Source organism: Eleutherodactylus coqui, chromosome 3 (genome assembly GCF_035609145.1).
Source record: "Eleutherodactylus coqui strain aEleCoq1 chromosome 3, aEleCoq1.hap1, whole genome shotgun sequence".
NCBI lineage: Eukaryota > Metazoa > Chordata > Amphibia > Anura > Eleutherodactylidae > Eleutherodactylus > Eleutherodactylus coqui.
The window spans coordinates 163,040,362-163,064,003 of NC_089839.1; the positions used below are offsets into that span (position 1 = coordinate 163,040,362).

The window sequence follows — 23,642 nt, forward strand, 5'->3', positions numbered from 1 at the left end:
CAGAGTTGTCAGTTCAGGGTTGGCAGGAGGAGAGGGAATCAAAAGGCCCATGGTCGAGACTTGATGGGGGCATCTCCCAAACCCCCAATGCATTAAAGAGCCCCCGGAGGCCACAGAGGTAGACATCCAGGAGCAACGGAGAAATCCCAATTAGGGGCCTGTGGCACCCATGGCTGACCGGCATTATTCAGAGCGACATGAGCATATGTCTGAGGCACACTGCCTAGGATCCCGCCCACCAACAGCTCAGCCACAGCACTGACAACTTAGAGGTACCCCTTACCATGAGTATACCAAGATGCCCCAGGCTCTACGTCTAACTTTGAAAATCTCTGGTTGCTTCTAAACATTACCCACTAAAAAAGACCGTTCCTAGTCCAAAGAAAAAGCTATTGCAACACTTAAATCTGAACCAAACTGTCAGAGATGACTACTCACAATTCACAACATCGAGACACGCGTAACCAGATTAGAGGAAACATTAGCCCCACAAAGTGCTTTCAACAAAACCATCTTACTGCAAGTCAACCAAGAGGATAAAAAAAACGAAGAAAACTGCATGAAATCCTGGAAACTTTCCTCCCAATAGACCAACTCAAAGCAGTCATAGTCCTTTAACAAAATCCTAGCCCAACCAGAATCCAGAGATTCAGATCAACAGTCCATAGAGTCATGGGCTCTAATCATGTCGACTGCACTACACCACGTAATGCAACAAACTACTTTTTTGGAGATTAAGATATACTACAGTGGGCCTGGAGACTGGGACCTCTACCCTTTCAAACCACCTTACAGATTCTGCCAGATGTCTCCCGCCGAACCAAACTGTCAGAGATGACTACTCACAATTCACAACATCGAGACACGCGTAACCAGATTAGAGGAAACATTAGCCCCACAAAGTGCTTTCAACAAAACCATCTTACTGCAAGTCAACCAAGAGGATAAAAAAAACGAAGAAAACTGCATGAAATCCTGGAAACTTTCCTCCCAATAGACCAACTCAAAGCAGTCATAGTCCTTTAACAAAATCCTAGCCCAACCAGAATCCAGAGATTCAGATCAACAGTCCATAGAGTCATGGGCTCTAATCATGTCGACTGCACTACACCACGTAATGCAACAAACTACTTTTTTGGAGATTAAGATATACTACAGTGGGCCTGGAGACTGGGACCTCTACCCTTTCAAACCACCTTACAGATTCTGCCAGATGTCTCCCGCCGAACCCTCGGGTTGAAGTGCCAGCTGGAACCTCATCAATCAGCTCCGCAAAATAACAGCCTCATACAGACGGGGCCATCCGTTACCTTGTGATATGAAAGAATGGAATCTCCTTCAATTTGCATTCCCTGGATCAAAGGCACTGGCCCAATTCTTGGGTGTGGAGAAGTTATTAAACCCAGACTGGCTGGAGCTCACTGCCTCCGATGCAGCAGCAACTGCTGCCCCAGCGAGACCGCACATGACCTCCAGACCCTGTCGACAGGCCAGAACCAACAACCGGGACTTCTCACTCATGATCAACTCTTCAAGAATAATTGTCACCATCAGGCACGTGCAAAGCTATTTTCTATTCTACAGGCCAAATGACCAGACATGTCACGTGACACTTCCATCGCTCCAAGCAAAGAGAACACAATGGATTCATATTCCTGTATGCCATTCTCTACCCTAATTACAGAATTTACTTGGAGGGGTTCTGACTACACACAAATGATCCTTATCCTTAGTTTCCCACCCCATACCTGTCTTAAGAATTGAAGTGGGACCGAGTCCTTTGATGTCCTTCGACCCAAGATAGTCAAGACTTTCTCACCATCCAAGGTGATCTATACCCTGCCAAGATAGGGAGGCTTCCCATCCATTAACACTGGGAGGCTCGCAGCTCACCCATAGTTCTGACGTTGGCCTATTCACTTTAAGTAGCTAAGGGTCTCGTGGGCCGCCTTGGCTACAGCCAGGCCGTCTAGGAGTCAATAAAGTGAGTACCCTCACTTAAGCGATCTATTCCAGACTGTCCCTGGACTAGCTAGGATCAGTTGAAAGCAGACCTCGATTCCAGGAGATTGTGCTCTTCCCATTCCTCCTCTGCTCACCCTCCACTCAGTAAATCCCACCTTTTTTCTCCTCTTAAGCACTCTAAACTCTCTAATCCCTTCATTACTCCCTCTCCTTGTTTGTGTTTTTTCTCCCCCGCCCCCCCCCCCCCCCCCACACCGACGCCGAGACACGTCATGCAGGGACTGTTCGTGAGGCATGGGACCCTGTGTAAAAAAACCAACATCCTAAGAATTGGCAACCATTATATCTGAAATCGAAACTAGAAAAAACAAACACTCACATGGGGTTTCCGTCACCATATCTTTCAGAGCGCGTACTCTTAAAAAAAACAAATAAGCCTTCCAAACTAGCAAGAGGTCATCGCCACTAAGTTTGGGAACAAGTGTAGCAGGATCCTAGCAAGACATCTGAGAGATCATAGATGCCGTAACTGTCAAGGGGATGCTTCCCCAGGGTGGGACCCTAACAAATGACCGGGAAGGAATAGCGGCTGAATTAGCAGTTTTACTGAGGGTTATACAACCTGTCTCCACCCTAAGGGTCTCAAGCTGACATTTCCTTGGGTGCCTGAATACGCCTTGTCACTGGATTCAGCGGGTGCCATGGTTTGTCCCATTTCAGGAGGAGAACAGGCCCCAAAACTTATGCCACTGGGTAAAACAGAGGCTGGCCAGCCTCCCAGCCGCTTACTATAAAAAAATTCTTAGACTTTCACACTAGCCTCTGCTTTGAACTATAACAAGGAGCTGCCCTTTACCCCCAGAGATGATCAGTGCTCAGATCAGTCATACACAAACAGGACAAGGATCACTCTGCTCGAGTTACGACCCCATCTCCCTTCTCAATGTTGACCTTAAGCTTTGTACCAAAGTTCTAGCAATGCATCCGTTCTCCCTGCTGTCTGCACTTACGCATTTTAATCAGGTTGGGTTCATTCCTCTAGAGAAGCCAGGGACAATACCAAAATACTTATTATACATTAAGCTAAAATTAAATCTATCCCCGTGTCTGCTTTCAACTGACACAGAAGGCGTTTTAACTGAATAGCCTGGCTCCTCCTTTACAAAATACTGAAGCACATTGGCCTGAGCCCGACCATGACTACATGGATCCAGTCCTTGTATTTTAAACCTACAGCCACCGCTTTAGAACAGAGTTCTCACCAGCATTCCCCATAACCACTTTTAAGACAGACCAATATCAGATCCAACAATAAGGGTCCCTTGATCGACAAGCAGGTGGTCAAAAAAACACCGACAATCTCCTGTTCATAATAAACCCGATAACGACTTTCTCATGTCTAAGGAAAGATTTAAGATTTCTATTGATCTATAATTTTAAAATAAACATTCAGACATCAGAAGCACTGAACATCTCCCTACCAAAAACACTAAAATGTTCCCTTTCCTCCTTATTTCAATTTAAATGGTCTCAAGAAGCCATTAAATACTTGGGAGTGTGGATCCTTAAAAAACCCTAGACGATCTTTATGCATGTAATTTTGTTACCATTCTCAGGACTATCTGTGAGGACCCTACTCATTGGTCCAAGGGCTTATACATATGGTTCAGACCCTGTGCAATATACAAAATGAACTTACTGCATATCTTATACCTCATTGAATCTCCTGATCAAAATCCAAGGTCACTACAACTCCATTTCCCCAGACCTGGTGAAATTCATTTGGGCTGGGAGACCTGCTAGGTGGGCACAAAACATTCTTTGTCTTCCAAAATCTCAAGGAATGGGGGTCTACCTGATATACAGCATTAATACCAAGCCACAATATTAAAAAGAATCTTAGACCAGAGTAGACATGACTTCCTTAAACAGTGGGCCTCTATAGAACACTCCTTCGCCTCCTCTGCATCTCCTCCCCTGGGTACCCTTACCCATTTAGACTACATTAACACATCCAACAATAGGCTTGACACCTGCTTTGAGCAGGAGAATTTTCTACAAGGAAACTATCACCCACCCCCTCACCTGCCTTTCCAATTTTATTGCATCCCAATTCCCTGAGGGGCGGTCAGCTGGTTCATTCCAAACCAATTCATTCCAATTGTCTCGCTGGTAGATGTCAGGCGTTACACTACCTATCTGGCTCAGATTAGATGTCCAGGGTGGACCTGCTTGAGAATATTCGAGTTCACACAAATAATCTATCGCAAGTAGATATAAGGAAGCAAACTTCAAACTCTCTGAAGATGGTACCTGGTCCCCCACAAACTATACAAAATCTCCCTCCTCGTCCTCTTTGTGTTGGCGCTGCAGTTCCGAAGCCCCGTAGGTAGCCAACGATATCCCTTCTGGGAATGCCCACCAATACGCAATTACTGGATAAGGGTACATTCTACCATTGTCAAGATCCTTTATGTGCAAATACCGGAATCACCAACTCTCATTTATTTGATCTACCCTTAGGCACATACCACAAATCTTTAGACAGATCATAAATGCGTTAAGAGCTGATATTCCTGTTCTTTGAAGTCCCAGTCACCTCCATCATTCACCCAATGGGTTCGGAGGGAGAAAGTTTCGATGAATGGAGGAACTCAGAGCCTCTACAGGAAAATGACGACCAGCGGTACCAAACTTAGACCCCTTGGGTTAGCTCCCACGGCTGGTCCAGCTTGAGAAAGACTTAGTCGAAACGTCGCTGTCTATTGGTCGTGTGGGAATAAAGGTATTGCTGCTAAGACACAGGAGTTTTGCCTGAATATCCTTGATATCCTATAAAAGACATTGTTTGATGCTGCTTCCTAATTACATTGACTTGTGATTTTTGAATTGATATGCCCTTTTTAATTTGACAACCTCTCTAACCACTTCATAGTTATTCCTGAAGAGTGCTCAGGTAGGGAGAAAAGGAACAGTTTTACCCCAAAATGGTACCAATGAAAACCAAGTTGTCTCGCATAACACATGCTTTCATACAGCTACGTAAGCAGAAAAATAAAAATGTAGGTTTTCAAGTCTATCAACAAACAAATCCAAAGGTGAAAAGGGTTATTGTGCAAAAGTAGTGAAACAGCAAAAACTAAATTTGGTTTTAACATAAGCAAAACAACCTATATAATAAAGTGAACATTTAAATCAGTGAAAATTGTAAACATGAAATCCAAAATCACTGATGAAAGAACAGATATTTTTTGTATCCCTTCAAAAAAATTAAGCTATTTAATAAATCATATGTACCCCAAAATGGATCCTATACACACTAGAATTTCATCTCTAACAGGTACATTAAATTAAAGATTTAAAAAGTTACGACTGCTGGGAAAATAAAAATCCTGGTCCCGGAGGCCGAATTTAGTTATGTCACTAAGAGGATCAAATGTGCTTGAGGCAGCCGAGTTCTGCGTTTAATATATGTACATAAAAACAAACAATCTACAATTAAAAAGTGGCTTTCAGAAAGGTTTCTACCCCACTTTTAATGTGAAAGGTAGGGGGTTATTTTTTATTTTCTTGGACACCCCTCAAAATAAAATTACAGTCCGCATGGAATCCATGAACATTACATATCAAATCAGTGTCCCATACATTGGAATGGGAACACTAGTCTACCGCACAGAAATCCACTTAGAAAAAAAAACACTTATTGTGTTGTGGTTTTTCTCTGCTATGCAAAAGTGCAGCAGAAATCCACATATTAAAGAGCAGATTGTTGCTGGAATTTGCATTATTGCTGCCGCAGATGAGCCTCATTTAATGAGGATAGTCTGCATGCAGCTATCCATATGCACATTCTGCACAGAATTTGCATAAACTACTGACATGAGACTTCCACCGCCAAGACTTCAAATCCATCTTTATATATTTAAAGACCAAAGCTCTCACTGACTCACTCGCCAATAATTCTCCAACTTCCTGATGTCATAGAAACTTAAAATTTTGCACAAGCATAGATTATGTCCAAAATAGGAACAGTTAATGGGTCCCAACTCGATTATTCAACTCTAGCGCAAAAGAACTAGCGTCCAAATTTTACGTACATAATCTAATTCTCACTTCCCGATGTCAGAAATTTGAAATTTGGCATGGGCATTGATTATGTCATAAATAGGAAAAGTTAATAGGTCCCAACTCGATTATTCAATTCTATGCGTAAAAGAATTAGCATCCAAATTTTATGTACGGAATCTAACTCACTCCCTGATGTCATTTTATATAAAGTAATTGTCGCATGGTTACCTCCACGTGGGGTTTCCTGGGTAACGCAAAAAACATTCAAAGCTGTGAACATATTTTTTTCCTCGGTATCTCTAAAGTAACCATTACTTCATAAGATTTTCTGTGTGAACACCAGATAAACACCAGTACCAAATTAACTCGGGCGAAACCGGGTATATCAGCTAGTGTATATATGTGCAGGTCTGTTATGGATCGGACAAAGAACCAGCATGGATTCCGCAGCATGTTGCACCATTTTAACAGGACTGTAGTGACATGGATTAAATGGATGGTTTTCCACTGAAAGGACAAAGCCAAAGTGCAGCTACATCATACAAATACTTCAGTGAAACTTAGGTCACTAAAAAAATGTAAACAAACATTAAGAGTGAAATTCGGCTTAAAAAGTAGCCATTTTTGGCAGTCTCATTTATAACCAAAAAATAAAAGATAAGCTGAATTTATGCCGCCACTCCGTTTTTTTCAAAAACGTGGGTGTGGCTTGTCAGGGGCTGCCTGTCTGTCTCGAATGACCTTTACTCCAAAAGCCACAGTACATATCAGAAATCTACTGGCGTAAATATCTGTGCTGACGCATGGTCGGCCTAAGATGTGCCTAAAGCATGAGAAGGTGTGCACCTCTTCATATATACTAGTAGTTAAACAGTACCAGTGTTTCTGGTGGCACAATGCCACTCTGCTACAAGAATTCTTCATACAACAGGGATGAAAAGCACCACACTGGAGTCCTGCACACACCGATCACCCTCTAGTCATGTGACCCTGGACTCTTACCACACAGGTAACGGATCACATGGCGGTGACATCACAGGTCCTGTAAGCACATGGGTGTTGTGTTTATTAGTATTCCATTCGCTACAAACCCCGTGGCCTCAGCTGCTATGAAATACTAATGAACACCTCGCTGGACAGCAGCTATATGCTTACAGGACCTGTGATGACGTCAGTCATGTGATCAGCATGTAACTCACTCACGGACAGACAAGGGGTCGTTAGTATTTTGATTAGGCTCATTCAAGTAAAGATCTGGTTCCCCGAAACAGCCATGTACAATGCCCCGTCAGGGTCAGATTTGCCATTTCTACTTTTGATTTCATTATTCAGATTGTGTTCTCCATGTATCTGTCTTTTTAAGACAACTAATTAAATCCGATACAGACAAATTGTTTAGCGATCGGCCTGAACTTAACATCCCAAAGGAGGCTCCAAATAGCCATGTGAATATATCCTTACGGACAACATAGTGTGCCATCATTGGGTAAACAATTCTGATATATCCGAAGCATGTAGATGAAGTGATGTGAAGTCCCCTGAACTGTGGACAGGGGGCAGTGTACGCTGCACATTGCGCACACATTTGAGCAGTCCTTTTTGGATGTCAGCTCCATGGCAGATGCACCTTACATCATTTGCAATAATTGGCCAATCTGATACATTGGGATTCTGCTTGCTGACATCCACAGATCCTCTGCAGACGGCTCATCATTAAGCCCGACCAATTAGAAGAATTTCTTTACGTGATCTATGACTGCTGTCATGAAGTTACATTTCTATATACAGAATATACTGGATGCAGCTCTTTTTAGTATAGCACTGACGACCTTTGCATGACATTTAATGAAAAGTGCCATAAGACAGTGCAGGGAACAAGTGCCTTGGGGCAGCCACCATGTAGGGGTCTCCCGTATTCCCACTAGTCTTCTAGGCCATATCCACAGGATATATGCTAAAAGTCTGGTGGGTGCAGGACCCGCCTCTGGGCCCAAAACCAATCTCCGGTAATAGCCTTCACCACCTACAGCCACCCTGAATGCTGTGGCCGGTTGGGAGGACAAAGCTATGCCATTTTCGTAGCCCCCATTGAAGTCAATGTAAGAAACAGCACAGCGAGTGACACCCGGTTTCCACAATTTGGGAGTTGCACAGAGTAGCAGAGTGAGCGACATTGTTTTTGACACTCATTGACTTCTATGGGAGGTACAGGAGCAGTGTAGCTCAGCTGCTTCCATCAGCCTGGCCACATCGTATTTAGCGATGTTTGGCAGAATTGAGAACACGCTTTCAAGTCAGGGTGCCGTCTGTGGCATTATTTAGGCACCGCGTAGAACTATGTATTTATGGCAGTAATGTGTGGGTCCATACAGTACCAGGAATGAGCAGTGTGGCACCATTACTCAGCCACTGTATGGCGAAGCTCACGCAAGGAGGTCAGATTAGGCAAGCAGGAGGCCCTGAGTAGATTCCAGCTGTGAGCCTAGCCGGTGACCCTGCGTACCCATTACTGCACTGCGGATGACCACGGAAGCTCGTAGGTAGACATGCGCAATGCAGTTTTTTAAATTTATACTTCCCGAGCTGTCGCTGAGTGATAAGGGTACCTGCAGCCCCTTAACATATTGTAGGGGCGGCATGTCGGACAGCCTCCATTGACCTTGAATAATGTGGCAAAATGGAGCATGCTGCCTTTTTTCTTCCGCTCACAGATCACACAATTTATATCAATTAGTGAACAAAAGTAAAAATGTCTGCCTTTAAATCCCCGCGTTCTACTGCGGATCATCCGTGCAGACGATGATCGGAGTCCGCAATATAAAGCCGCCCGTGTGAGCCCGGCCTATGGCAGTATAATGTGGCACTAATTTGGCACAATTCACATTTCTACAATGAAAAAGAGAAAGTCTAACATGTTTTGCCGCTGAGCCTCCCGAGATTCATGGACTTCAGTAATTAAGGTGGTTTCGATATTTCGTCGTATAATTTCTTTATAAGGGACCCGTACGGTCTAATCTATCAGATAGGTTTTTTTTATTGCGCTTTGCAGTTTAGTCAAAAGAGTGGCAAAACAGGAAAAAAAGGTTAGGTTTCACTTTCTATTGATTTCATTGGGATTTTGTAAGCTTCAGTCGTGCTCATATCAGTTTCGTTCCCTCAGCTTTTCATGTTTAATGGAAAAAACTGCAGACGGCAGCATTTATTTCCACAAGAAAAAACTAAAAACTTAATTATATGCATAAACGTTTTTCATTTAGTTTTAGTTTTGTTTTTTATTTAACAACTTTCTTTTAAAGGAGCATGAAGGAAAAGTGACCAGATCGTCCTCTAGTGACAAAACAAATCTGTTATAAACAGACTAAATCAAACTTAACAGAAAAACTGATAGAGGTGATGTATTATTTTGTTCCGGATCTGTCTACTGGATGCCTTAAATGGAGACTATAGTTTTAGTTAGCTTTTATTTTAAATCGGTTGTCTGGGATTTTGAGCGCTTTTTCTATTGATGACCAATACTCAATAGGTTTTCAGATGATCAATGAGGGTCAGTCACTCAAAATCCCCATCAGCTGATTCCCAATGCCACCATCAGCAGAGACTGTGCAGGAAGCAGACTGCGCTGTCCGCAGTGTGGTGGCCCAGGCAGGTATTGCAGGTATAGCTCCCATATAATTTAAACCAAGTCCCTGCAATGTTGTCTGTACTATTTCCTTCCAGCACAGACCACATTGACAGCAGCACTGAACAAGCTGGCTGGCGAGGATCCCTAGCGGCAGACCCTCCATCATAGTGAAGATAGGTCATCAATACAGACAGTGCCCAATATCCCGATCACCCTGGAATACCATCTTGCTACAAGTTTAATTTTAAAAGAATTGATCATTAAAAGTGGAAAGCAAAACACTGACATGAACAAGCCCTATATACTGCTCACACCTCCTATACCAGTATATGGTCAAACCGTATATAGTAAGCATCCTGTGTAGTGTAATACACAAAGAGGCCTCAACATGCCGTCGTTTACATGACTCACCCGTCATATGGGGGCTCAGTTGGCACAGTATGGCATAGGCCAATGTGCCAGGTAAATACAGATCCATAGGCGAACTGAAAAAGAACACATGGTTCCTACATGGGTCATGTGACAGGCATGACATTTAACCCTTGCTGCTTGGAGACCACATGGTGTGTGGGGGTCCTGTGAATATGCAGAGTTCTATTTAGTTTGCTCATTGAGGCCACAAAAATTCCAAATTAGATAACATTTTAAAAACCACAGCAGATTCCATATAATCACAGCAGTAGATAAGGCAACATGTGAACGGCGGTCACAAATTCGCATTAACATTACAAATCTTCAGTGTCCAAATAGCACAAAATATACCTCAGTTAAATCTATATATACGGTAGATGTGTCTGCACTTGACATCTATATCACGTACATTCAGCACTTTCCAGAATGCAACAGTTACCTGTGTGAAATCATGTCCATGGACAGAAGGAAGCTACATTTTTTATAATATACAGGTATATATGTATCTATATCTCTTAAACACTTCTGTGCATCAGCATCATACATATAAGTACATGATGTTCCCATTCTCCTGTATACACATAGCAGGGAGGATGGACACTCAGGCAGGTCTCACTATAGGGAACTCTCCAGCATTGGGGATGCTGAACTGAAGCTGCACAGTCCTTCTGAACCATAACACAATCATTGAGATTTCTGCTCAGCATTATTCAGGGGCTCCCTAGTGGATGTGAAAGAAAGGAATTTTCATACCTTTAGTCGGGAACCCCCATAGCTACATGTATACAGGGGCTCCAGAGGTCTATGTGGAATATAAAGCAACCTGCATCTCTTTTCCAGGGACCCCATAGCTAACATTCTACAGGGTCCACAGAATATATACAGACTATCAAGCAATTTGCCTATCAGTTGCATGCATTTTTATTGGCTCCTTAAAACCCATGCAGAATATTTGGGGCTCCCCCGAATCTATGCAGAACAAAGTAAATTGCATATCAGTTGCATGTATTTTTTATTGGGGACATAGGAGGCTTCACTGAATATGAACCACTTTGCATATCATTTGCATTCAGCATCTCATAGCTGACATGAGGTTGCCCCAAATCTATATCAAGCAGTGGGCATATATTTGTATTGGGGGCCCCATAGCTGACACAGAAGACACCCCAGAATATGCAGAATATCAAACACTTTGCACATCATTAGCATAGAGCATCTCCCAGCTGACATTACAGGGGCTCCTCCTAATGCTTGCAGATGCCTCAAGAGCCCCACACTGACATTCCAGGGGCCCCTCCTAATGCTTGCAGATGCCTCAGGAGCCCCTCACTGACATTCCAGGGGCTGCACACCTTACACCCAAGCCTTCTATGGGCAGCACTCACCAGTCGGTGTGGGGGTCATCTACGACCAGCAGGATCCGGGATTTCCTCCCGGGGCCCCCCGCACTCTGCTCCCCCAGACCCGCCGAGGCCGCTGTCTGCTTGACCACATTGGTAATGGAAGAGAAGAAGCCCCCGGCCACCTGCGCCCCGCTCTGCCGGCTCCGGTCCGGCCCGCTGGGTGGGGGCGGCTGGGGGGGCTCCGGGCGCTGCAGGTCGGTCATGTAGCCATTGGGCAGGTTGGCGATGAAGCTGCTGTCTGACAGCCGGCGGCGGAGGAAGTTCATGGTGGAGCGGAGAGCGGAGCTCGGTGACTGCGGAGAGCCGGGTGGAGGACACCGCTACCTCCTGCACTGACTGCCGCTTCCCCGGGGCTGGGGGCTGTCACAGCCGGGTAGGAGGAGGAGCCGCCGGTCTGCAGTGAGCACAACCTGCCGCCCCCCACACCCCACTAGTGCGGGCGGCTCTGCCTCGGCTCACCGGCAACTGATCTGCCTCTCCGCCGCCGCACGACCCTCCTGCCCGGCGCGCACACTGTCAGCACTGCAGGCACGGAGCGGGGGAGAAGCCTGTAACCCCTTCACTGCTGGAAGGAGAGTTTAAAGGGCTTATTCACCACCGCATTTGCAATGCAAAATTGACGCAAAGAATACGCAGCGAATAGAACCCATTGATTTCAGTGGCTTCGGTCACATGATTTTTGCGTGCACGTTTCGATCAGGCAAAAAAGAAAAGCAGCCTGTCCTATTTTCAGGTGTATAGCGTGCAAAAAACCCGTGTTAAACTTAATTTCCCAATCAAATCAATGTGAGCACGCTTGCGTTTTTTGCACGCACATTGTCTGCAGATTTGGGTGCCAAAAAACACAAGCGTGCTTACATTAATTTCAATGGGAAATTGATTTCAAGCAGTTTAATATGCACATATGTGCAAAAATGCAACATCCGTCACGCAAATGTGCAGCACAAATGTCCGCGTTAATATACTTGCGCCCTTGTGAAGCTGGCTTAAGAGTAAAAGCTGATGTCCACGACCGTGTTTTTACCACGTATGATGCATACGTTGCAATGACGCGCGATACGCAGTGAATGGAGTCAATGAAAGTCATTGGACTTTCATTAATCCATATGAGTGTAGACATTGCGTATCAATACAAAAGATCGCGGCATGCGCCATTTCTCGGCGCACCACGCAGCGTGAGCTCTATACATTTGTATAGGCTGTGTATGAAACGCGGCCCACACGCAATGCATTGTGCATGGGCGGCTATGAAACAGCGGGCAATAAAAAACGTTTACATTGAATAACCTTTTAATTGCCTCCCTGCTGTAAGCAGAGTACAGGCCACCTTTCCAGCAGTGAAAGCCCAGTCTCTCACAACTGGATTTGCAATGCAGAATCCTCGATCGTCACCAGCACCAACGATCCATGGTATTCCGCATGCATTCAGCGGATAATATTCGCTATGTCCACTCACTGAAATTAAATTGCAACATGTTCCCTTTTCTTGTGGATTCTGCATGGACAGCTTCCATTGAAGTCAATGGAAACTGTGCGACCCATACCCCAGCAATTGACATTGCGGATAGGTCGCAGATACCCGTGTCATCGCCTAGCGATGGCATGGAAAAAAAAAATTGTACTGCGCATGTCCAACGCAGAGCCGTCCAGTCCACCAACATTACAGATTATACCATCCGTAAAACATGTATGGACGCTGGCCCAGGGATAGGGTTCCCAAATGCGGAATCCGACCCGTCCGTGTAAAAGGGGCCAAAGGCTTACAGCCTTTAACTTACATGAGCCATTTTTAACAGTCAGAAGGGAGCTGGCTCCCATCATTCACCAGAAGGAACTGGCTTGTTTGGGAACGACCTATCAGGAGGAAGCTGCGGGCACGGTGCCCGATGCTGTGCGGAGGATGGATGCTCGGGACGGACGCTGCTCAGATGTGCAGAGGGATGGCTGGGAGGGTGCACTGATGTGAGGCTGCAGAATCAGTCTGGGGAGATAGAACGTGTGGTTTTGGCCAGTCACAGCCATAAAGACGCCCCCAATATACTAGGCATACAGTTTTGGGCATTAGGAAGGCTGGTCCATGAAGCGTCAAGTATGAACAGGGATTTCCTATGAAATACTTTTTTGCCATGGAAATTCATTTATATTGTAGGTGCTATGGTGATTCTACATGAAGCGCTATCAGTAATGGACGAGAAAAATTTCAAAGCCTGAACTTTCCGGCTGAAATTAGACTTTTTTCCAAAAATGATCTGAGGTCTAGGCCCACATGGCCGTAAGCATAACACGCCGCAGGGCTCCCACACCGTTTTACACCTGTGAACCTGGCTGTGATCCTGCATACAGCAGTGCATGGTGGCCAAATTGTACTGCGCATAACTGCAAACCCTCAGGCGCTCATGCACAGTAATTTTTTAAAAATATTTGCTGCGTCGTCACTTGGTGATGACGTACATATCCACAGCCCATATGCAATGCAATTGCGTATGGGCTGCAGGTAGATATGCAATAAATAGGCTCTATTTCACATATATATGCAGCAAAGTAGAGCAGGTTGGGCTCTATTTTGCACTTGAGGATTACGCAATTCAACACGCTGGTGTGAGCAGAACTGTGTAAGTTAATGAAATGGTTGTCTGCGAGTTACAGCGTATCACACGGGCATACAGAGCCCATGTAATATGCAATTCTAATTGGGTTGTGAGCCCTGCCTACGACCTCATGTCCATGGGTAGGTCAGATTCCGTGGGCAGGAAACCCGCCACGGGATCCCACCTTGTCTGCGGACATTACTTACTAGTCCGGACTTGTACAGGTCATCCATCATCTCCATGCATGTGGGCGGGCACAACAGCCTGTGGGCAGGCTTGCTGGCTGGTAAGCCCTCCTGCGCATGCTCAGTGGAGTTTTTTTTTTAAAAATCTTTCTTTCCTGTGGGACACCTGAAGTGACAGTTCCAGCACACCTAAAGTGACAGTTCTGGGTGTGCCACAGATCAGACGGCTTCTATTGACTTTAATGGAAACAGTTTCTGCGGGTTCTGCGGCAAAATTGAGCATGCTGCGACTCTTATTCCAGACGGTCCGAAAAACAAATCTGCATGCTTTAACCTGCAGGCGCCCTTGATTGTCAATGGGAGGCTTGAACTCTGGATCATCTGTGCAGGTGTGCCACGCAGATCCCGGAATGCAAGCCCGCCCATTGACATGAGCTCTAAATGTTCTGACTTAATTGTTTTGACTGCCAGCTACTGACATACGGTTGTGAAAACACAAACCCTTTGGAATTATCTGGATTTTTCCATTGATTTATAATAAAACCTTCCATGATAGTCATTCAAGTGTCAGGGAAGTTTCGTGTACAGCACCAATAAGCCCACCCCAAGTTTAGCATTGCATAGAACTTGCATACAGGTATAAGCATAAAAAACATATGGCAATATATACACATACCCTCACACAAGAATCAAACTCTGAACTGATAACACAAACAGTTGCAAAGTTCAAGTGACCGGCTGAAATGTGCTCCTATGCACCATCTTGGCTGCCCACTTATGCAGCGGAAAATTGCCAGTCTGATCTGATGCATTGGAATCCAGTGCATTAGATGGTAGCATATATATCGTCAGGCCTCTAAAACAGCGGACTGTATACGCTCGTGTGAGAAAAACCTTAAGGGCACCTACACACTGGTGAGACGCACAAATATGAAACCTATTCTTTTGAATGGGTTCATTCACACTTCAGATGTTTCCCTGCATAGTACCGCATTTCAGGCAACAAATCGCAGCATGTTTGTTTTAGCGATATCGCTAATTGTTTTCATTGAAAGCAATGGTAGAGCTTCACAATCCTCTGCCACTGCTGTGACAGCAGGGGAGAGGAGTCCCCTCATCCCTGAACTATTCAGGGATGATGGGACTCCATGAGGGGATGAAGGAATCCCCCCTCTTGCCACTGTTGTCACAGCAGTGGCAGATGATTGCAATCTTTGATTTCAATGGGGCTGGTGCTGCTGCCGGCCATATTGAAAACAATCGGATAACATCAGGATCCTCTGCTGCAGCTGTGACAGCTGCAGCAGGGAATTCCTTCAGTGATCTTTTACCATTGCTTTTAATGTGCCAGTAGTAGCACCAACCCCATTGAAATCAGTGGGAGAACACCGCGATCCCCTGCCATGGCTGTGACAGCTGCAGCAGGGAATTTCTTCAGCTCTGCTGCGATGCGAGGCTGTTTCCCTGTGAAATCACCTCGCATCCAGGGCTTTTCAGAAGGATTGCGAGTCTGATATCTGGCTGTGAATCACAGCCAGATATCCCTCACTAGTGTGCAGAGGTCCTAAGCAGAAATCACCTCCACCAGATGTTTCTCATAGCTGTAAACACAATATGCACAACAGGAAGAATTTTCCCGCTATTCCGCTGCGGGAGAACAATTTCACCGCAATTTTCTGCAATGAACCCATCATGATAAATTCATCACATAAAATCGTGATTTTCCACTTGTGTACCGTGGGCTGCGCTTTCCATAGTTATCCTATGGAAAGCATTTATTGCATTACCCGCATGCAGATTATCGACGCAGGTAACGCAGTGAAATATCGCTCGTGGACAGGAGGCCTTAATCAGTATTTCTGTGATGCCTTGCATGCACATCCCTCTTCAGGTCCTGCCACAGCATCTTGATGAAGTAAATCAGGGCTGGACTGGGACTAAAGAGGATCCCTGGCACACAAACCCCCACATACAAATCATCCATCACAGAATAAAGGCACACTATGCCGGCTGTTATGATTTTTGTTTTACTTGGTCACACGTTTTACCAAGCACCTAGAAGAGTATCTACTGTTTATCATTATTTTCAAAAATGTGCTTAAAACAATATATTAGTAAGTGATTGATGAGCTGTCTCCATCACATTTGTGAAAATACTGATAAAGGGATCAAGGTCTTTAGGTAGGTAAACCGCACCATAAACGCCAAAATGCAAATAGTGGAACATAAGCACCTCAAGCATTAAGGGACAGGTGTACATGCTTGTGTGCCAGCAGCAAGAGTACAATATCGTAACCAGTAACGCCATACACTAGTCAGGTATTTATCTACAGTTACTACACAGAAAGCACTATACAAGGGCCAGTATTGCCACTTGACAAGGAGCAAATACTGCCACACCATGATGGGCACACAGTGACTGAAAAATACTGATGGGAAAAAAACACCAGTATAGATACCAGTTCTACACAGGTGCTATGCGTGTAAGATCACAATACAGTTAGAATTAGTGACTTACAACTGACGTCCTGAAACTGAAACTGGCTGGAATTCTTCAGTTTCCCATCTTTTCCAGGCCACCATGAAGATTTCTTCCAGACACAAACGTCTGCAGAGTCTGCAAGAGGCACATCTTTTATTTCTCCATTCTAAAGCATCCCAAAAACATTTTTTACTAATGCCCCTCGTGGCCCCTTACATAGTAACGAGGCCCCTTACATACTGTAGTTAAAATGCCCTCTCATTTTTCTCATTTTGGCATTCCTGTGGATTTTGGCACTTAGGCATTCTTTTTGGCACGTCTATTGTGATTTTTGGTGTTCACGTTCTTCTTACTTGCATCAACTTAAACTTATTCTATTGTGATAACATACTTTATAGGGCTGTGAATCCAGATGCTCAGCCACTCTGAAAAATACCTCAACAGGCACCCAGGTCAAACAAATTCCCATTTTGGCTCATCTATCCTTAATTATGGGGCATCTTTTCTATTAACCATTTCCCAGCCTGCATACATCTGTCATTCACTAGTTTTCCAGCTCTTACCACATTTGCAAGTGCCATTCACATCTTTCATGAATATGGCACATCCGGGAAAGTGTATAGAGCCAATGCTAATTCCACCTTTATATGTAAAAGCGAAGCCCTCACTCAATGACTCACTGACTTGCCACTAATACTTTAACTTCACAATCTCCTACAAACTTGAAATTGGCCACAAACATTCCTTAGGTCCTAAATAAGAAAAGTAGAGGGGGTTGAAATTGGATTATTCAATTTAGTGTGAAAATCTGAAAAACCACGAACCACATGCAATTCTTATCTCAGAAACCTTATTGAATTTAAAAAAAAATTATTTTTTTTTACAAACTTATACCACCTTCAGCTTGTGGAAGCGTACTAAGCAGGCCTTTAAGAAATTCATTGTCTAACCACAATACTTTCATAAACTGCAAGTCTTAGAAATTCGGTATGTAAATAAGGAAAGTAAAGGGGGTTGCAACTTCTCTCCCCCCCAACTCGGGGCGTGTACCCCGAGGAGAACCTCCCCCCCCAACTCGGGGCGTGTACCCCGAGGAGAACCCCCCCCCCAACTCGGGGCGTGTACCCCGAGGAGAACCTCCCCCCCCAACTCGGGGCGTGTACCCCGAGGAGAACCTCCCCCCCCAACTCGGGGCGTGTACCCCGAGGAGAACCTCCCCCCCCAACTCGGGGCGTGTACCCCGAGGAGAACCTTCCCCTCCAACTCGGGGCGTGTACCCCGAGGAGAACCTTCCCCTCCAACTCGGGGCGTGTACCCCGAGGAGAACCGACCCCCCCAACTCGGGGCGTGTACCCCGAGGAGAACCTCCCCCCAACTCGGGGCGTGTACCCCGAGGAGAACCTCCCCCCCAACTCGGGGCGTGTACCCCGAGGAGAACCTCCCCCCAACTCGGGGCGTGTACCCCGAGGAGAACCTCCCCCGCAACTCGGGGCGTGTCCCCCGAGGAGAACCTCCGTCAACTCGGGGCGTGTCCCCCGAGGAGAACCTCCGTCAACTCGGGGCGTGTCCCCCGAGGAGAACCTCCCTCAACTCGGGGCGTGTACCCCGAGGAGAACCTCCCTCAACTCGGGGCGTGTACCCCGAGGAGAACCTCCCTCAACTCGGGGCGTGTACCTCGAGGAGAACCTCCCTCAACTCGGGGCGTGTACCCCGAGGAGAACCTCCCTCAACTCGGGGCGTGTACCCCGAGGAGAACCTCCCGCAACTCGGGGCGTGTACCCCGAGGAGAACCTCCCTCAACTCGGGGCGTGTACCCCGAGGAGAACCTCCCGCAACTCGGGGCGTGTACCCCGAGGAGAACCTCCCGCAACTCGGGGCGTGTACCCCGAGGAGAACCTCCCGCAACTCGGGGCGTGTACCCCGAGGAGAACCTCCCGCAACTCGGGGCGTGTACCCCGAGGAGAACCTCCCGCAACTCGGGGCGTGTACCCCGAGGAGAACCTCCCGCAACTCGGGGCGTGTACCCCGAGGAGAACCTCCCGCAACTCGGGGCGTGTACCCCGAGGAGAACCTCCCTCAACTCGGGGCGTGTACCCCGAGGAGAACCTCCCGCAACTCGGGGCGTGTACCCCGAGGAGAACCTCCCTCAACTCGGGGCGTGTACCCCGAGGAGAACCTCCCTCAACTCGGGGCATATATCCCGAGGAGAACCTCCCTCAACTCGGGGCATATATCCCGAGGAGAACCTCCCTCAACTCGGGGCATATATCCCGAGGAGAACCTCCCTCAACTCGGGGCATATATCCCGAGGAGAACCTCCCTCAACTCGGGGCATATATTCCAAGGAGAATCTCGTCTGATTTCCAGATGTAAACTAAGCTTTGTCTCCTTGACCTATCCAGTGAGATTACAGTAAACCACTTTCGTAGCTTACTGCGCAATACGATTAAAAATACCTAGTTACCATGGCTCAATGGCACTTAGATCCAACTGGGTGTGAATCTGTCAAGTGGTCCCCATCTCATTGTGAATGGGTGACGTTACTGTCAAGGTCCAAGGTCACCCATTGACAGTGAATGTTGGGGAACTCCCACTTGACAGATTCACAGCATCAGGAGCCAGATCAAAGAGGAGCCCATCCAGTATGAAAAAATGAAAAAGCAGTGAGTTAGCGGGGCTGTGACATCAATCGTAGGCAGCGAGCGGCACAAACTTAACATAACATGTCCTTTTTAGCCCCTTAATGCCAGTGGTTGAGTTTACATCCTGGCAAAGTGGTACTTAATGCAGCAGGACAAACTTACTTGCTGTGGATGGTGCAGGCTCTGAAGTGTCTCAAGCGCTGCGGAATAAGTTGGCGCTATACAAATGAAGATTATTATTATTAAGTGTAAGTGCCCCCTGCACACAAAATTCCGCGGTTGGTTTTCCCGCAGAATTCCCGCCTAGGCCCACCTGCGTAGGATTTAATTAGAAAACAATCCTATGCAGACGGACGTGATTTGTCCGCGTGAAAACACGCAGAAAACAAATAGCAGCATGTTCTATTTCAGAAATGTCAGAGGTGATGGGCCGGGCGCATTCTGTACATGCACTGGCTGGTCGGCAGCCAGCACATAACAATGAAGACGCCAGGAGCGGGTGAGCCACATGACTCTGCAGGGCACGGACCGCATCCTGCCGCGAGAATTCTCGCAGCAGTATCGAACCCAACCATCTGCAGACGGCCAACCTGTGCCATCCTGCAGAAGGAGCTGGCCATGACAGATTGCCAGCCTCAGCTTGCAACACTGTTTACCACCGACATGCCACAATCAACAAGGCAATGCAGTATCATAGCATTTGTAGTTCAAGTCCCATACAAGGATATGAAATTAAAAAAGCATTTAAAAAATTGTTAGCGCACTTACCCCTTTGTATTAAAAAATAAAACTCTCACACTTTGTATCGTATCCATAATGGCCTGTACAATAAATTAAACAAAGTTTATCCTGTATGGCAAAAGTTGCTGTAAAAACCTTTAAAAACTGGCTTATTCTGTTCATTTTCCCTCCCACACACAAAAAAAGCCAAACAAAATACTGCTTGTCATGCGAAAAGCAAGCCAGACATCCATCCATGGAATAAACGACAATATAGGAATGCGCCACAAGGTCTTCTAGAAATCTTGTTCACAAATATCCAATCCCCAAGGTGTCGGGAGAGATGCAGGACATGAAGGGTTTCCCTTGCAAGAAGGGAACCCCCACAAGAGAGTATGGATAGAAGTCTATTAGAAAAAGGCGTCACTGCGCTTCGCGATATTGTGCTATAGGTGATCAGTATAAGTCTTTGTCTTAAGGACATAGAATGGATATAAGAAAAACACCTACTGGGTAGGAGGGGGGTGTGGTATTCAGAAGCGTTAACTCCAATCACAGTAGTGTATGCCAATCCGCTGGGGTACAATCCAAGGTTTTTTAATAAAATGATCCACATACTGTATGTGGATCATTTTATTAAAAAACCTTGGACTGTACCCCAGCGGATTGGCGTACACTTACTTCAGGACTTTCCGCAAAAAATGAGCTATCGCTGAACTACGTAGGCGGAAAAATAAAAATCTATTGCGCGCACATGATACAGCAGAAATTTGAAAAAAATTTAATTTGAAAAAAAAATAGTACAGTAAAAAAAACTATACAAGTTTGGTATCGTAGCAATCTACTGACCCATAGATTTAAGTTATCATTGCGGAATGTCATTTTTTATTTCATCACTCCACTTAGAATTTTTTTTCAGTACATTATATGGTACTTATAAGCATTATTGAAAAATATAACTCGTACTGCAAAAAACAAGCCCTCATACAGCGACGTCGATGGATAAATAAAGGAGCTATGATTTTTTTAAAGGAGGGGAGGAAAAACAAAAATGGGGAAAAAAGGCTGCGTCATAAAGGGGTTAACCACCTTTATCATTGTGATGAGTGATGGTGCGTCAAAAGGCATTAAAGGCATTTAAATAGAGCAGACAGTGCTTGAAAATGGAGTACAGGTTCAAGCACAGGTCTATGAGGCCCCATTGAAATCAATGGGTGTGTTAGGCCTCATGTCCACAGGGAAAGTAAGAATTAAAATCCGCAGCGTTTTTCCTGCACGCGGATCCGCGCCCCATAGGAATGCATTGACCACCCGCAGGTAGATAAATACCCGCGGATGGTAATTAAAAATTTTCTGGAGCATGAAAAAAAATGGCCATGCTCCATTTTAGTGCGGATCACGCATGCGGGAGCTCAGAGCACATAGCTCAATTGATCTCCCGCATCAAAAAGAAAAGACAATTACAGTGCATCCGCAGCCCAAATCCGCGTTACAAATCCGCAGCGGATCTGATTTTCCCTGTGGACATGAGGCCTTAGGATTACAGGGGCATTTAAGATGCTGTGGTAATCATGGTAAAAAGCACATGCACAACAGTGGCCTTCTGCTGCATGATTAGCACTATGGGAAATAATGTTTTTTCTCCACCCTCCAAGAAAAAAAAAGTCCTAATTTTACAATATATTACATGCAGCCCACAACAGCACTAAATATACTACAGCCTGCCACAAAAAACAAACCCTCTACAGCCATGCAGCAGGAAAATAAAGTTATGGGATTTAAAAGGAGAGAAAAACTCCCCAAACATTGCATCCTTGTGGCCAAAACAGGCCTTGTCCTTAAAGGGTTAAAATAAAGCCCTGCAAAGGCCTGAACTAGGCACTGCGGTCCGTCAAGTAGAAAGACTGATTTCTAGAAGTAACCCCTGAGCTTTGAGATGTAGCACTAAATGTCAAGCAGTGTAATTTATGGCTAAAGCCTGCAGCCATTGGTTACAGGTCTTCTCCGCTACTCACCTGCTTTGGCCCACAGCTAAGTGAAGGAAGGGGATCCAGAGAAATGCTTGTCTTGTGCCATCTATGCAGTGTTTGGTTAACTACTGGTGTTTGCCTTGCTTGTTATGAGTAGGGTTGTACATAACTGCCTCTTACACATGTAGCGAGTACAATTGTCCAGTCTGTTTGGTTATGTGGCATATGTAGTTACATTGGTTTGTTGATGTATTTAGAGTATACAAACTCATTATGTTTTTCTCTTTTTCTCTGTAGGTCAAAGTAATTAAGATATCTAAATTATGTAATGCATTATAAGATGAGTTTTATACACCCTGTTCCTCCCCCCGCCCTTGTAGTAGGCCATGGCAGTTATCATGTGATAGTTAACAATTAGAGATGAGCGAGCGTACTCGGATAAGCACTACTCGCTCGAGTAATTGGCTTTATCCGAGTATCGCTGTGCTCGGGTCTAAAGATTCGGGTGCCGGCACGGAGCGGGGAGCTGCAGGGGAGAGCCGGGAGGAACGGAGGTAAGATCTTTCTCTCCCTCTCTCCCGCCCGCTCTCCCCTGCTCCCCGCTGCGACTCACCTGTGACTCACCTGTCAGCCGCAGCGGCACCCGAATCTTTAGACCCGAGCACAGCGATACTCGGATAAAGCCAATTACTCGAGCGAGTAGTGCTTATCCGAGTACGCTCGCTCATCTCTATTAACAATCCATTGTGTTCTGTGTTCTGTGATGCTGTGCTGCATTATATGGGATTATAGCTAAACTGTACACTGTCTTTCTGTCATTTTGATGCTGTTAATATGGATGCTAAGGAAATGCTGTTAACCTCCCTTAACTGTAAGCTGGGTTCACATGGGGTATTACTGCTCTGTAGACTTTCTGCACAGATTCCACCAGCAGTTATTTATCCGGGAATTCCCTAGCGAAGTGAATGAGATTTGCAAAAATCTTATCCACACGCTGCGGCCGATCTGCTGTGACCAAGCTGTGCGGAACTTGACATGGTGTGCTGATTTAAAGACTCTTGTAACTTTCCCCACTTCTGCGGTGGCCGTTCCTGTTTATGGTGAAAGATGGCCGCAGCGACAGTCAGCGAAGCTACTCAAAACTGCGGCAAAAAAAACTGCAGGTTTTGAAGCTTTGCTTCTTTCATGAAAATATTGTAGTGTTTGTGCGGTCATTCCACGAGATTTCTGTGGGATTTTGGTACTGTGACCCCAGCCTATGGCCTGTGTCACATGAGTGTATTTGCATGTGCCTTTGCAATGTTGAGCTTGAGCATTGCATGTGCAACAGCTGTTACCATACCTCTGCACACACTGATGCGCTCAGCCATTGAAAAGGCTAATTAGGTTAATGCGTTCAAGATGCATTTTTCTGCACAAATGCACAGGAAAGAAAAACCTGTGTGATTTTTGCACAAATTATTAAATTAACAGGTTTTATTTTGTGTACTGTACATGCAAGGCTTTTGTGTGCAATTACACCCATGTGACACAGGGGTAACAGAACAGTTTTCTTATGTCAAATACTTTAGAAAATTCGATAGTAA

General features: G+C 45.5%; 1 protein-coding gene across 1 annotated transcript in view; it reads right to left on the minus strand.

The window, feature by feature from the left end:
• Positions 1 to 11,826, minus strand: part of SYN2 (synapsin II) — a 342,823-nt gene extending 330,997 nt beyond the window's left edge. The window contains exon 1 of the mRNA XM_066596482.1: positions 11,452 to 11,826. Within this exon, the coding sequence (XP_066452579.1) occupies positions 11,452 to 11,735 (284 nt within the window). The 5' untranslated portion in view covers positions 11,736 to 11,826. The remainder of the gene's footprint in view (positions 1 to 11,451) is intronic.
• Between the last annotated feature and the right edge of the window lie 11,816 nt (positions 11,827 to 23,642).